Source organism: Barbatula barbatula (assembly GCF_947034865.1).
Source record: "Barbatula barbatula genome assembly, chromosome: 23".
Classification (NCBI taxonomy): domain Eukaryota; kingdom Metazoa; phylum Chordata; class Actinopteri; order Cypriniformes; family Nemacheilidae; genus Barbatula; species Barbatula barbatula.
In genome coordinates, this window is record NC_136786.1 from 9478137 (window position 1) to 9494190 (window position 16054).

Sequence of the window (16054 nt, forward strand, 5' to 3'; positions counted from 1 at the left end):
TGTGCATTGAGGAAGAGAGGCAGCAACAGTACTCTTTTCATTTTTCTGGGCCATTGATTAACTGCGATTTCCCCCTGCAAGCGTGCTACGTTAATAACAAAATCTCAATGGCCCTTTAGCCTTCACGGGTTATTTTTTGAAAATGTGCTGGTCAAAGAGAAACCATTTTGCTTCAGAAATTGGACTCTATCCAATAGAGAAATTGGGACTATCTAGAAAAATGAAAAATGTGACAGCAAAATGAGCTTTGTTCCTAAAGAAAGAGCCACTTGAAAAAAAGAAAGGTTAAAATATTAAACATCTGAGGCTAAATGAAAGCCAGGACTTTGGTGTATGTTAAATTAAGAGATTTCCTTTTGAAGAATTTCCTATATTTCCGTGCACAATGAAATATGGTCCTCATCACTTGGATTTGAGTTATATGTTATCAATAGCGGGCTTCCTGAAACTTCTGAAGATACTTCATCAGTCATCTAGAAACTCTGAAAATCATAGGATTAAGTCTTGGCTCAGTGCTGTGGAAAGACCCTTAAGACAGAGCCAAATTTACAACTCACATCTGCATGACAAAATGAAAATATTTTCCACAAAATGTGAATGTCTGCCATTGTAATGCCATTGTTTTGAAAACATTCGAAGAACATTCGTTTTTACTTATTTCTTCTGATAGGTCAACCTGATCTCACAGGAATCCATGACTATATTACAAGGTGGCTTTTTCGTATGAATTCAAAAGTTGTGAATATTACAAAGACGTACGATTACTAGAAGAAAAAGACTGAAGCTCCATCCCTAATCTCACCCCAACCCTAACTTTACTGGCACAAGAGCAAATCGTACTAGAATATACAAATGAGATCGTACGAAATCGTAAAATAGTTGCATTTTTGGTCGGATAGAGAAGCATGAAAAGGCACAGTTGTATTTTATGAGCTGCAAAGTATTCCTCTGGCGAAGACAAAATAATATCCTAAATGATTGGGGCACAACATGCTGGCCATGTTTGTGCTCCTGCATTCATCCAGCAGCCTGGAAGGAACAACTCCATACACGAGACATATTCAGAGATCAAGCAAAGGTAGAGAAAACATGGCTCGCAGTTTGGTTTATGTGTGTTAGCAGGGGGTCTGGCGGCTGAGGGTGTATGAGCGAGCCTTGTTTCAAACACGTTCTCACCTCTCCCAAGCCCTCCGGCAGTAAACACTTTAAATAAATGATGCCTTCTGGGATTCTCATTGGCTGATTATTGCCATTTGCTATGCTAGCTCATTTATTTATTTCCTGCTAGAGGTGAAACGATAAGTTCAGTTTCCTTTCTGGCAATGACTTGAACAAAAGTTACTTGGCAGAAGAATAACGTGTTTCATTTAGACGTTAATATAATCATAAGTAGTGTAGACATACATTTGATAATAAAGCTGTTGGCATTTGAATGCCTCTGGGGCATTAATGCTCTCTTATATTTTTGTTAACTAGTGTGACCCCTGACCGCAGTATTGATTTTTGGCACATAACTGGTCCGGTTATTAAATGAAAAAGTGAAATGCGTAGCTTGTTGGAATGTGTTGTAATTACTGTATATTTGTAAGTGATTAGACTTGGTCGTAATATAACAACTTAGTTTATATTTAATTTAGACTTACATTAATTAATATTAATATTTTATTGTATATTAATTTTATTCAATGAAATTAAAACAGTTCTTGATTTTTGCGGAGGTCTACCAGAAGTTAAGTTTGGGCCACATAACATTTGTTCATGTTGTTGCCACTAAAACTGTCTATAGATATTGCCTGTGGAAACACATTTCCATAGATTTCACTTAAAGAAGTGACCCAAGACATTTGTTTAGTCTAGTTTAGTCTAGTTTGGTTTATTCATTTGAGAAGGTACCATGTACTATTTGAAACATACATATTACCATTTCTTGCTTTGTTTCAGATTTAGATTAGATTTTCATCCGCAGTCCCCTGTTAGGTCATTGCTAACATAACAAATAACGCAATTGCTCAAATAGAATCAAACATCTTATCAAGGCTATAACAATGCTTTTAAGAATCGATAAAAAAAAGAGTTTAGCTTTATTTTAAATGCACAATATATGCCATTTCTTTATGTCCTCTGGTATGGCGTTCACTGAGAACGACGACAATCCAACAGCAGAGTGACGAAAGGGAACAACATCTCTTGTGGATAATAGCCAGATCTATGTAGATAGTTTTGCACTAGCAAGAACTAGTAAAGTTACCTCAATGTAGTTTCTGTAGTTGAGTGCTTTCTGTGAAATTGATGACTAATCCAATCCTTTGATGTGGAAACGTTAAAGGTAAGTTTGTATTTAGATTTTTCCTGGTGAACAACTTGATGACTCATTATGACGACCATCAGGACATTGTGTTTTTGAATCTATTCATGGAATTTGTACATTGCACTCTTCAATACGTAGCAAACGACTCTGGGCCCTTTATCGTGCATTGATTTCCTCCATTTTCATTAAAAAAACTGCCTGCAAAATCCAATTTTGTGTGCTCCTCGAAATGAAATTATAAAATTAAGGCAAACATTAGCGCCAGCTTGCAAACCCATTTCCCTCCTTACCTCTACTTAATTGCTGATGGGCTCCATGCATTACCAGCCATTTAGGCAGAAACAAATTTGGCAATAAACTCAGTGGGAGCGAGAAAATACGTGTTAGCACGGACCATAAAACCATCCTTTTTCACCCCAAAGGGCACGAAATGAACTCTGGGACAGGGAAATTAATAACCTTCAATTCTTCTGAAAGCTTTCACTCATAGCCCCACTGTGTAAACAGGCCCCGGCAGGAACGGTCCATATTAAGAACTCTTTTCCCAGAGATGGTTTTGTGGTGGTGTTTGTTCTCCAGAGAACAAACCACATGAGCCGGCTTGTGTTGAGACACCTTTAAACCTGCAATTAATCCCACGAGGCAGTTATTCAATCTGTTGAGTCCCCAAAACAATATAATGTAGTCAGAGAACATTGAAATTAAGTTTTGAACACTTTGGTAACGCAATGTTGTGGGTCAGAGGATAAACACGAATATTTAGCGGGCCCAGGACAAAACCTGTAATATGAGCCGTAGCCAGTCGAGCAAGAGTGTTAGAAAGTAAATCAAAAAGCGTGTTATGCACGTAAGACAGTACACTTTTTGGCCAAACATTACAAACCAGCTCATCTGTCTTCTGATTTGAAAAAACTGGCGGATCGCACACGTTCTCTTGCCAGGAAGATGGATGCAGATGTAGCAGCTTGGCTAGCTCCTCAGCTTTGATTACACTCGGTGTGTGAGGTCTCAGGTCTGTCTGTGCCTGCCGAAAGCAATATGAGAGGAAGTGACAGGGTGTACAGATGGGCATTTATTCAGATGTGTGGATCAGAACATCGCTAATGAGCAAAAGCTCTCAGCAAGCAGTCCAGTGTATGTAACGGTTGCACTCTGATAGAATTTATCATGTGAATCTTTAACATTCGTGAGTCGCTTTGGACAAAATAATAATAATCTGCTAAATCATTAAATGTAAATTTTGTGTCTGCACATACAACCAAGGGCATAAGCTTGATATGAAAAGCTCATGAATAGGTGGCATGAATTATCAGACTAATATCTCGTCTATTTCTCCTAGACGTCAATGAGATTCCATTGAGAGCAAATAGAAACTTTTGCAAGTCTCCTGCATCTCCGATTTTTCTCCTGAGAAAAAGACATGGAAATATCACAATTGTCAGTTTCAGAAGATATCTCAGCAGTCTTCTGAAACTGACAATTGTGATACTCAGATTTGTCGAGTCTGCAATAAAAAAGTCAATATTATTGGAGATCTCAATATGAACTCAAACATTTCTTATTAAATCATTTTTAACAGTGTCCACCCAGTTGTTGTTTAGAGGTACCCAGTTGTTTTCCAATATTCTAAACCCAGCAGCAGTTGTGCATGTTATCAAAACTGGCATTTGATATGATATACTCTTTATCTTTGCACATTTTCTTTACCCAAGTAAAACAAAACTGACAATATAATTATTTTCCCAATGTAACTTTAATTCCACGTTGAACATCAAATGAAATCAAGCTGAACCGTCCAAACCTTTTCATATCCCAAGTGACAACTAACAATCTGCCATTACGTTTTCCCAATACACTAGAAAGTATTTATTTTAATTGAGATTTGTTGTAATTATGGGGATGTTTGCTAAACTTGCTTCATTGTTCATGCTAGCTTTAAGGTCAGCTTCCTTATTAAAGGTACCGGCTAATTTGAATACAACAGTAATTACTATTGCGTAGAAATACAATAAAATTACCAAAATTCAGGACAGTAAATAATTTTCCCCAGACAAGAATTAATGAAAAGTTTGTCAGGCCTTTAAAACCGTAATTGCTTTTACAATATTCAGAGCATAACACTCAATACAGTCTCCTAAATGATTTGCGATTAAATAAATGAATACATGGACGACAGCTCGGCTTTCGCAACGCTTAATTCAATTGTTCCGCTTTCAAACGCAGTTTCGTCCTTTGTGAATAAAAGGCTCCGGTGGTGAGTTCCAAAATAAATAAGGTGAGACTGTGTACAGATACTGTGAGGTTGGTTTCAAAGCAAAACATTCCACTTTCTGTGCATGCATAATAAGAGCGCTGGAGGGATTGAGAGAGAGACTTAGTCTCTGAAAAAACTGCTATTCTCTCTACCACTGTCTGCCTGCAACCCATCCTGCCCTATTTCTCCTTGACAGTAAGTCCCTGGCACCCACTGTAGTCAACACACTGCCAACTCAGACACGCAGACGGAAAGAGAGAGAGAGACGTAGGAGGGGCAGACGGTCCTGTTATCGTCTGCTGTCCCTTTCATCCACCTCCCACATTGCTCCTCCCTCACTTATTTACTCTCATTGTTGCAGGTTTAAGTGAGAACCGTAATCTTCAACCACCCAGCCAGTCTGTTCCCGGCTTCAAAGAGAAGGTCCAGATACGTCTGGGATGGAGCTGGGATATCTGCTAACTTTCTTCCGTCAGCCTCAGGAGATAATCATTTCAATCCGGCCCGGGAGAAACGTTTTAAAAACCCTGTAAAGGTGACGTCTGCCGGGCTTATCGGGAGAGGCAGATGCATCGAAAGGAGGGCATGTGTGCGAGGTGATGAAAAATAAAAGGGATAGAGGAAAATAGAGTGATGAATACGTCCAATCTTGTCTTGGAGAAGTGTTTTTGAATTTAAAAATAAAGTTTGGAAGGGGAAGGTCAGTTAGCGTTGCGTTCATGGACCAGTAAAGCTGTGCTGGAGATGCTGGAGGACCACCAGGGTGTTCATGAAAAAACTACACCATGGCTAAAAGACGATTTAGTGACCATAAATATAGTCAAAGTATGACACATTTGTACCTGCAGAACCGCTCTGTGTGCCTTTCATGTTGTGAGATAGATGGACACAGCAGTCCCTGTTTTCAAAGGCCTGACAGAGAGCTTTACACATGACCTATATAAAGGGCCACCGGTTACAGACTTGATGTTTCGTAGTCGCTGCCATCTTTTTGGGTGAAGTTATGAGTCTTTTTATGTGGGCTGGTACAAGGTGGCAAAGGTGATCAAATGCATTTTCTGCACTAAATTACTTGATGCTTTGGCCACATGGATTGAAAGTTCTCTGTAGCGTTGTATCTTACTTCTCCCAAACCTGAAAATTTTGTTTGCACTGGATACAAATAGAGTAAAGGTAAATTCATTGTAGACCCAAGTCTATTTGTTGTTAGAGTTTGGTACCTGTTTTGTACATCATGCATTATTGCAGCTGATATGAAAGCAGTGCGGTTTGATTTGCAAGTGAATCAATATTTACGACACACTGTATGTGACGGATAAAGACATGCGCAATTTTTCTCTTTTGTCTTTGTATGTTTTGTTGGTTGAATCGTAAGTGACAAAAACACGAGTTAAAAGGTTGTATGTCCATCCTCCAAACACAACAGTTAATAAATAACCATCAGAGACATGTCAAGTATGACCACTCATGCAGGAAAGCGTAAAACAGTTATGGTGTCTCCTGGATGCTGTTTGTTTTCCGAGAAAGACCAAAAGATGTTGTAAACCATTTATTCTAATTGGGTAGTTGGGTGTGTAATTTAAATGAAGCCAAAAACATTTAATTACCCAATGGTGAATCATAATTTTTTTTGTTTGGTGTCCCAATTTTTCTGATGTTTGATTACACTTCATTTATATTAAATGCTATATTTCATAAAATGGCTCAAAACGGTGCTCCAGTGATTTAAAAAAATGGACTAATGTAATACTGTGCTTGTGTCCAGAACTTTCCAAAACCTCTTACCGGTAAGACACACTTGGGTTGCTGGCAAAGTGCAATGCAGAGCGATCCTGAGATAATCAATACATGTCAGGCCAGTGAGTCCAGGATTACACCGGAATAGATTTATTTGCAATGTGCATTCAACAGTACAATGACAGAAATCTCCAGGTCAGTTTTGTTTCTCTATGAACCGCTGTTAACCAGTCTGCTTACCAACTGATTTTAAAAAGCTCCCTCATATACTGTACACACAGACACCCACACATGAAAGAGCAAACCACTGTGAAACAATTCTACTGCTGTGTGCTTTCCAACTCAAGGACATGCTCTTTATTACATGCTGGGGAGGAATCACAAGGCCAGGTAATGGAAAATGAAAAGTCAAACTTTTTTCAAAAGCCTCGACCATTGTAACAATGTTTTTGTGTATTTTTGTAAAGGTTTCATGTGCAGCCCATATCTATACTCTATGTGTGCAACATTTAACTGTTTGAGAATCATTCAGCCTCGGTATGGATCCATCTCTATATATCGATGCGTCCTTCCAGAAACATAAAATCCAATTGATCAATATCTATTTACGACTTATACTCTAACGTTCATTTGTCAAGTTCTTTAAGTGGGAGAGCGTTATGCTTGTAATGTATTCAGAAATTCACATTAAATATTGAAATGAGCAATTCACAAATACCGTATGAAGTGTGAAACAAATATTGAATCCTTGACTCATGCACAACCAACATATCACTGCGGGTGCCAGTTTCTATATAGCACATGAGCATATGAGCTCACATCTGATGCAGATGGATTTGTAGTTTATTTATGCCAATGGCACATTTGGGAAGGTTACAAGGTCAAGTTAAGTGCTATCTACAGCATCTGTGCCATCTAAAACGAGTAAAAACTCAATTACATACAGCAAATTATTTTAATTAATGCCTGTAGGGCACGCCATAGCAGTAGAATTAACAGAAAATTCACAGATTTTTTAAGTATAGCCGCAAGATGTCAAAATTAGTGAATGTGCTAAATAAAACATACTTCAGAAGAGCCTGTTTATTCAGTCCTGTCATTCATATATATATAGACAAATGCCTAGCATCCCACCTCCTCCCCAACTCCTCTTTCACTCTTTTAACTCCGTAAACCACGCAACTTTTTTTCAAAGTAAGGAACAAGTCAAATTTATAAACTGTGGAAATCAAACTTGTTCTGAACTCGGAATAGTATTTTATCATGTCCTAGTTGGAACAGACCTGCAGGTCAATAATGGACTGTCTGCACACAAGTATAAAAATACAGAGTAAAGTGAAAGGGCCACATGGTTGGTGAGATGATAATTTTAGAAGCAGCTATCCTGGATGTGATGTCGAGCAGCCTAAGGCCCACTGTGTCCTTCTGTGAAATGTCACAATGAGATGAACAAGAAGGTAGAGTTTTGTTTTATACATGATCATTGATACATGAGTTTCAGAGCTGGCCTCTGCATATGTTAAACCCTTTGGGAGGAATTCTCTTTTAACAGTACACACACATAGCTGGGATATACCTGTGAACCGCTGGATTTTTCATTCGCTGGCAATCAGATTGCACTACAACTAACCAGCCTCTTCCACGCAGACTCCACGTGTCAGAAGATAGATATTTATCAAACAATAAGTTGCCCGGTCCAGGATTAATTTTTTAAAGAAATGGATTTGAAAACCTCCCCTAAATTAACATTTTGATAGCTCTCACTTTACTCAAATCCATCACTACAATCTTCCTCTCTCCTACTTCTCGGAGGGATACAGCAGTCAGCAAACTAAGGATGGAGGATAATGCACAGCTAGACGCGGTTAAGCCGCTCATGATTTTTTTTGTCTGGGTAAAGTCTAGCTCAGCAGCGGCGTCACAACCTCAACTCATCCAAGCCTCCATTCTCCTTAACCCCTCCCCCTACCTGTTTGCTGTCGTCTTTTTCGCTTGCGCCCGGGAGCACATCGCTTCCCATACCGATTCGCCCAACTCTCTAATCCCCCAAATCCTGTGGTGAAATGAAACCGGAAAAACTACCACTCAGCCATCTTTTCTAACAAATCCTCTTCCACTCTGGCTCTCATTTGCAGGCCCTGGCCGGCCGTGGAGGAGATCGTAATGGAGAAAGTCTGAGTGACAGTGACGCTCCTCACTACTCCTCATTTAACCACCAACTATGAAGGCGACGTGCCTGCAGGGTGCTGAGAAAACACGTCTGTCCCCGGGCCACGTAATTACATTTCACAGGCACGTGAGCAGCTTTCTGTCGACGCCGTCAATCACGTTTAAATGGAATCCTCAACAGGACAAATCAAAGCCAGGGGAGTCACGTGTCCTTGAGTTTAGATATAGTTTACGAGTCTGTGTATGCGTATTACGAAAATTTTGCGTAATTCATTGTGCGAGCAGCGATGGAAAGTATAGAATACATTTCATTTAAATCCTTGCACTTTAGGTTGAAACTTAAAGGTGCTGTAATTCATTTTAAATGAAAGGGCGAAAGAAACTTTTCTATCAAAAGACTCGGTAGTGTACAATAAAAATGTACAACAGAATTTTTAATGTAGCCAATCGGAACACTTTAATGCACTTTTTGAATGTTTACAGGACACATGTTCCCAAAAAAGAGGAGCGGGAAGCCAAAAGCATTAGTATGTGCCGAAACTCCATTTTGCTGCAAATTTGGGTTTTAATATTTCTTTTGTGTTGCATTGAGATGATGCTCTGCTGTTCTTCAGCTCCATCTCGATCACATCGACGTGACGTGATCACCTGAGAAGTATTTAAAGATAACAGGGCTCGTTGATGTCAGCGGAAATGCAAACTTGTTTTGGAGGCACATTTGTTTTTTTTTAAATGTGTATTTAAAAAGTGAACTGGTCATCATATAAAATTACTATTAAATGTCCACATCGGCAAGGTCGCTTAAGGTCAAATCAGTCCTCCTCTCTTCCAAACTTCCACACATCACTCAATAATCTCAACACACAATAAAACAACTGGATTCCTCGGGTGAAAAACCAGCAGTGACAACCAAGCCGCTCACATTGATTGGTTAGGTGGAAAGCTGTCACCTGTCCAATCAAATTCCAAGAGGCAACTTGACAGGATCATATATTTCTATTAGGCCGGGCAGTTCTAAACACATCTAAGGGTCTTTGAACATCTGCATCTCGATTTAGAAAACCACAGAGGTTGCGTGGCAGGTCTCTGTAATTTGCACACAGTATAAAATGCCATGCATCAGTAATCCTCTTCCCAGAGCTTCTCTCGGGACTCTCTATTGCATGTTACGCAGACTTGCAGTAACAGAGCTGAAGAATACGTGTGGAATATCAATGCAGGGGCTCAGGGCTTTGAGCATGTCACATTCTTTCAGATGACAAGACGCAAGGAGAATTAAATCCGTGATGTTTTTATGGTATATATTTTGCTATAAGCTGCTAAAACCGTAGTCTGATGTTGGGTTGATTTCCAAAGTCATTTATAGAAGATCAGGTGTGTTTTTAATCAGTCAATAAAAAGACTCAAGATTGTAATGATGTGGTATCCTATTGAGCTGAAACCGTGATGCTGTCTCCACATAAAACACAGGTTGCATGTCTAATCTTTAAAATCGGAGCCATGTTATTGGTTTTGATGTACAAATCCAAATAGCTTATTGTGTACGCACATTCGTAGAAAAGCTGAAAAGCACACCAATGCTTTCCGTTTCAAGACCTGTCTTTATGTTTTGTTTTCATATGCTTTTTTTGGGGGGTGGGGAACTTACACCATGAAATTGTATGCAGTAGCAAGAATAAGTGCACACTTAGAAGGTGACAGGAACAGAGAGAGAGAGAGAGAGAGGGTGGGTTCCCTTCAAGTTCAGACAGGTGTCCCAGCTGAATAGCCACAGGTGTAGTTTATTACAGTAATTAAAGCATTAGTTCTCCCAAAAATCATTTTTAAGGAATATTGCATACGTTAAAAAGATTTCCACTCGCTAATTTCATTTCGCAAGATGTTGTATAGATTACTTGCACGATGGATGTGCTTTTTGGAGCTGCAAGGATGTCACAAGGGCGAGTAACTTCGTGTTATTTTCCAGTGAACAATTTCTTTATTTTTACACGGCTTGTTGGAATGCTTGATTCTGATTGGCCAGTCGCGACATTTGCAGGTTTGTTATTCCCAGATAACAACCACTCAAAACGAATAACACACGGTAACCCGGATGCAGCAAATCATTTTGACAGTTTTTTTTACAAATTAAATGTTTTAACAACATATATGACATTTATATTTATAAATTATTAAACCAAATTGCCTGTTCGTGACATTTGAATATTGTTTCTTACCTTAAGTTGACCTATTTTTAATAAAAACTTAAGTGTCTGCAACTTCTGTAGCTACATAAAAAAGGTAAAGGGACAGTTCACTCAAAAATGGAAACCTCTTACGTTCAAACCCAAATGCAATATGATCCTTTATGAAAGACAGGTTGTATTTCAATCTGGAAGTATTTGTATAGAAATAAAAAATTGACCATGTGTTTACTTTCATTACTGATAAACATGAAAAGACAGAGATGGTTTTAGTAAATGTTATGTAATTTGCACTCCAAAAGTTTTAAAATGCAAAATGTCAATTTTTAGTTCGGGATAAATTCAGTTTTTTGACCTCGGTATTTCCAAAATCCAGCATACGGCCCTGCTTACCAGTCAGTTTTAGGGGTGACACCTCATGACATAAACAGTTCCGTATTGGTGTGTTATGCCTTTTCCCTCTTTTGTTTTAAAGGACACAGTTTCCCTCTTTGAGTTTGAACCGCCAGCCTTGTTCTGTCAGATAAAACACAAAAGACACTAAAACTCTTTACTACCATCTTTGGCCCGGTTTCACAGACACGGCTTAGCTTTAGCCAGGACAGCTATTTATGTCGCTTTTATGAAAATGCCTTTACATACATTACTGGTGTGCCTCTTGAGACAAAACAATGGCACTGATATATTTGAAGATATTGCTGGTCTAAAGTTAAATTGAGTTAAGACAGGTCACAAATTCATTTTAGTCTGGGACTAGCTTTAAACCATGTCTGTGAAACCGGGCTTTTATTTCAATATTAGTCTTCAGATGAGGCAGCAGATGGGTGCGATTTCCTGATTGGATTTATGTAAGTCTAATCAAAACTAAATCACTTAGTGATATGCCACATACCCGACCTTCACGTCCACTTGGTTATATCTGCAGTGCTAACAGATGAGTGAAGCTGATACTTTTTTCACTTGTGCTCGAGAAACGGTTAAGACTAGAAGGAAATGGTGAGTCATTTAAATCATTCTTATCTCATGCAACACGTTTTGGATTGCGTATGGACGCTATACACTTCATGGACAGTAGCAAAGAATGAAGGGTATCAGATGGCTTATCAAATACTGCTTAGTGTGTACTGTATTTACATTAACCTACACGCATTTGGCAGACGCTTTTATACGAAGCATCTTTATTGAACCAACCATTTTATCCAACCATTTTTTTACCCGCTTGCATTCTGTTCTTGAACCCATGACCTTTGTGGTGCTAATGCATTTCTCCACCAGCTGAGCTGCAGGAATGTTGTGTACTACATACTCACTAGGGCTGTGTATTGGCAAGTGCCTTGCGATACGATGTGATAGATACAGTATCACGATAGACGAGTCGCTGTATGATATACATTGCACTGTATGTCGGTGCGATACATAGTGCAAAACTTTTAACATAAAAAAGGGAAAATGGAGTCAAAAAGTACAACTTGCTGTGGACCACCTGAGGTATTTTTTTAACACGTCACCAATAGAATCCATCACATACTAGTAGACACTATTATAGTTTCCATTAAAACCAAAACAAATCCCATTATAACAATAACGCCATTCAATTTTCTGCTGTGTTTGGTCAGGGTTATATAATTTTTTTCAGCAGAGATGTTTTGGCTGCTCTTAAGTTTGATAGCGTTAATGTCAGTTTGTGCATATTTTAGATTGCTTTTAAGGAGACAGAATATTTAATAACTCGCAGTTATTGATTTGCAGCGTAGCTCGGGGATAGTAGAAGTTGGACTATCGATACAAAAAATGCAATAGTTTGCAGTATCGATATAGTTGCACAGCCCTAACACTTACTGGCCCTACTGTATGTAATAGCACCCTCTCGGCCAATTTTACTATTAAAATCTAGAGCAGATTAATTCAGCATAGAAGATACATCCTAGCACCATGTATATTTGAATTTGTTTAATGTTGCCCCAAGGTGGCATAACTACATTTGCACACGATTCTTGAAGCTAGAATGTCCATCATCATCATCACTTTTATTACAGACTGGAAGTCCAATTAAAAGAATTACATACAAACAAATGACAAAAAAACTATACAGCAGTAACCACATAAGAAATCAATGTATTACATAAATACAGTGATACCAATGCCTGGACTGATACTGGGTAGATCTTACACTTATATATATATATTTCATTTTTCGACTCAATAAGCAGACAGATACATTTTTGACTACATTTTGTAAAACAGCCTGAAAAATATTTACTTTTAGTCCCACAAACACTTCACTTGCACTATGCCACCTAGGTCTCCGCAGCTAAATTCTCATTGCATCATTAGAGGCTACTTGGAGACTTTGCAAGCTTGCGGCACTATACTTTGACCATAAGTGAGCAGATGTAATGGTGTGCAATATGCTTTAAACGATAATATTTTCACTTCATCCGAACAGAAACCAAACTTACGTAAAAGTATCTTAGCCTGTATATGCATCATTCGACGTTGCCTGTCTATATCATCCTCATCTGTCAAATGCTCAGTAATCAAATAGTCAAGATATTTTACTTTCACACCCACCATTACATTCATATCAGACAGTGTGAAAACTGGGAAATTGTGTCATAACGTTTACGCATTTGGCAGACGCTTTTATCCAAAGCGACTCACATTGCATTATACTTTACATTTGTTTCTGATTATGTGCGATCCGCTGGGATCAAACCCATGACCTTTGTCTTGCTAGCGCCATGCTCTCACCAATGAGCGCAGGAAATGCAGTGCGTGAGATTTACATGGAGTAGCAACATGTTAATAAGACTAAGATATTAAGAAAAATAAACCTTTTAAGTATAATTTAATTTTATTTTCCAATTTGTCCGCATCAAATAAAAACATGCAAACTAAAAATCAGAATAACTGCACAGTCTTCAGTAAAACGGCTATTATCATTATGTATTGATATTATTATCATCAATTGTTCTTGTTATTATTATAATAATTCGTAGTATTAGTATTAAATGTAGATATGTATATATATATATGGCAAGATGAATGATACTCTAATTATCTGATTTCATTCACATAATTTAGGGTAAATTGCTAAAGCTGATAAAAAAGACCGAAACGACACAAAATAATTTTCTTGTTAACACACTTCTGTCTCCCGAGGCAATCGTCTGCCATTTTTATGCCCAAAACACCTCACAATAAACACTGTTGTTGTCTCAGACAGCAACCTGAAATTGATACATTTCAAATATGAATAATAGGCAGTTGAGATATATTTCCTTATATCACAAACTGTCATCATATTCTTTTCCTCAGCGAAGATGATGACATACTGTTGCTTTGACACTGGTGATGAAGTCCCGGAGAGATTTATGATTTATATCATGCAATTATATCGTGTTGCGGGCGTCTTTCTCTTTTCGAAAATCACATTGCTTGCTTACAGACATTGCACAACTGTGCTAATACTATTAAAAATAAACAGACATGTGATGATAACAGGTGACGTAGAAGCAGTTGCATTAGTCTTAATGCATTTATACGTCAGGTGTATTACCTGTGTTTTCTCTAAACGGCATTATTGATTGTGCGCCTGAAAAGAGAAACAGGTAAAGTCCATTTGTCACCATGGCTGCTAAAGCATCTATTTATTGATTCTGGAAGAACAATAAGATCGGAGAGTATTGCATTGAACCGTCTGCATGCATATGGCCGGAAATGTCGGTCTTTATGACGGCTTGACAGTTTAATCGACTGATTATTCCAGACGAGTTGTTTTACGGCAGCGTGGTCAATCCTCACAACGCTGACGTTGGACGCTTAATGGGTCAAGATGTGGGATAAGGATTAGATTACACGCTGGCGACATCGTGGCCTTCGTAACAGCTGTCATAATTCATCTCGTGACCATTATAACCAATCAGATTGCTAACTTGCGAGATTTATGGATAGATTTATAGAGCAAGTAAGCTTTATCGATTATGACTGGCAAGCAGTATTGAATGTCTCAAATGTAGCGTAAAAGCTCAGAATGAATGTTTATCAGTAGAATGTTATAAGAGCCTCGAAATCAATAATCGTGCCAAAAACTGATGCCCTTTCAAAATCCAATCTCCAGTTCAACAAGATTATCTAATTTCGAATGATTGAAATTGGATTTGTTTCAACCCACATACACACACGCATCAAGTCTCCCCTCGTCTCTGCAGTTTATACCCATGATGCATTGCAAAGAGCAGCATGTGTCAATCATCCGTCTCCCCATCAGCCGCAGTTCAGCCTCCGGCGGCTGAGATAGAGGACCGGTGCTGTGAGGTCACGGCGATCATGTTTTCATTCCTTTTCCGCCATCTCTGCTTCTGGGACTCCGCTGCTCCTTATTTCCCATTACAAGCGATGGCGTTCTCGCCGGAGCTCCGGTATTCTTTCATCCACACGCTCTCGTTCCATCACTCGAGGGTCAGGCCACAGGTTCCATATAACAGAACAGCGGCGCTTTGAGAGCCTTCATCTGCTAGCTGCCTGATGTTATTGTGTTGAGTCGTGTTCTCCCTGAGGAAAAGTTGCATGATTCACTTTAGACATCACACACCATGTTGTGTCATACTGTCGAGAGGAGAGAAAGGTCAACCTCTCAGTCCCACACAAACTTTTGTGTAACGCACAGAAATGTAAGGTTTTCCCTGTTTTCCTTTATTGTAACGTCTTTGTTACACATACATCTGTAAAGAATTTCTGTAGAAATTACAGTATTACTGGCATCAGTTTGCCTGAAATTTACATTTATGTTATTTACTGGCATCAGTTTGTTCAAAGATAAATGATCATTAAACACTAACAAGTCTTTAATCCTTACAGAAAATAACTATAAATGACAGCCTCGTGCAAAGCATTCTGGGAACCAAAATAAAAAAAACCTGAAAAAGGTTTATGTTGATTACTGATTCCCAGAATGCTTTGCACATTAATTGTTTTTGTTTCTGTAAAGACGAAGACTTGTTAGTGTTTAATGATCATTTATCTTTGAACAAACTGTTGACAATAAATTAGATAAATATAAATCTACAGTAAATGACTGGCAACTAGCTGCATAACTACAGCAAAAATGTTTACAGTGTACAGTATATGTGCAATTTTATCATAAGCACAGTCCATCTAGTGTCCATGTCTGTTCATGTAAAGATTACGGGAGTAATTTTCTTTTTTCATGTTATTTTAGACCTAGTTTGTAAATTTGCAGTCGGTTTCTGTAATTTCACTTTCTTACAGCATTTCAAAAATACAGAGAAAGTTGCAAAAATAAATCCGTAAAATTTAGTTTTTTTTACGGTGTATGCAAATGTAAAAATGTCAATAGTTAGTAAAGTAATAACCGTAGCAATGTGTTGCCTGATCTCACAG

The 16054-nt window shown here is 38.4% G+C and overlaps 1 protein-coding gene across 2 annotated transcripts in view; it reads left to right on the forward strand.

Moving 5' to 3' along the window:
- LOC306912149 (uncharacterized protein) overlaps positions 1 to 9881 on the forward strand; it is a 125728-nt gene extending 115847 nt beyond the window's left edge. The window contains exon 4 of one of the 2 annotated variants that reach the window (XR_013788304.1): positions 4924 to 6266. Coding sequence is in view for 1 of the 2 variants with exons in the window: in XM_079488027.1 (XP_079344153.1) it covers positions 8435 to 8524 (90 nt within the window). In the remaining variant the exon portion in view is untranslated. Of the gene's footprint in view, positions 1 to 4923; positions 6267 to 8434 lie in introns of those variants that run through there. The other variant, XM_079488027.1, reaches the window with a different exon arrangement.
- The last annotated feature ends 6173 nt before the right edge of the window (positions 9882 to 16054 follow it).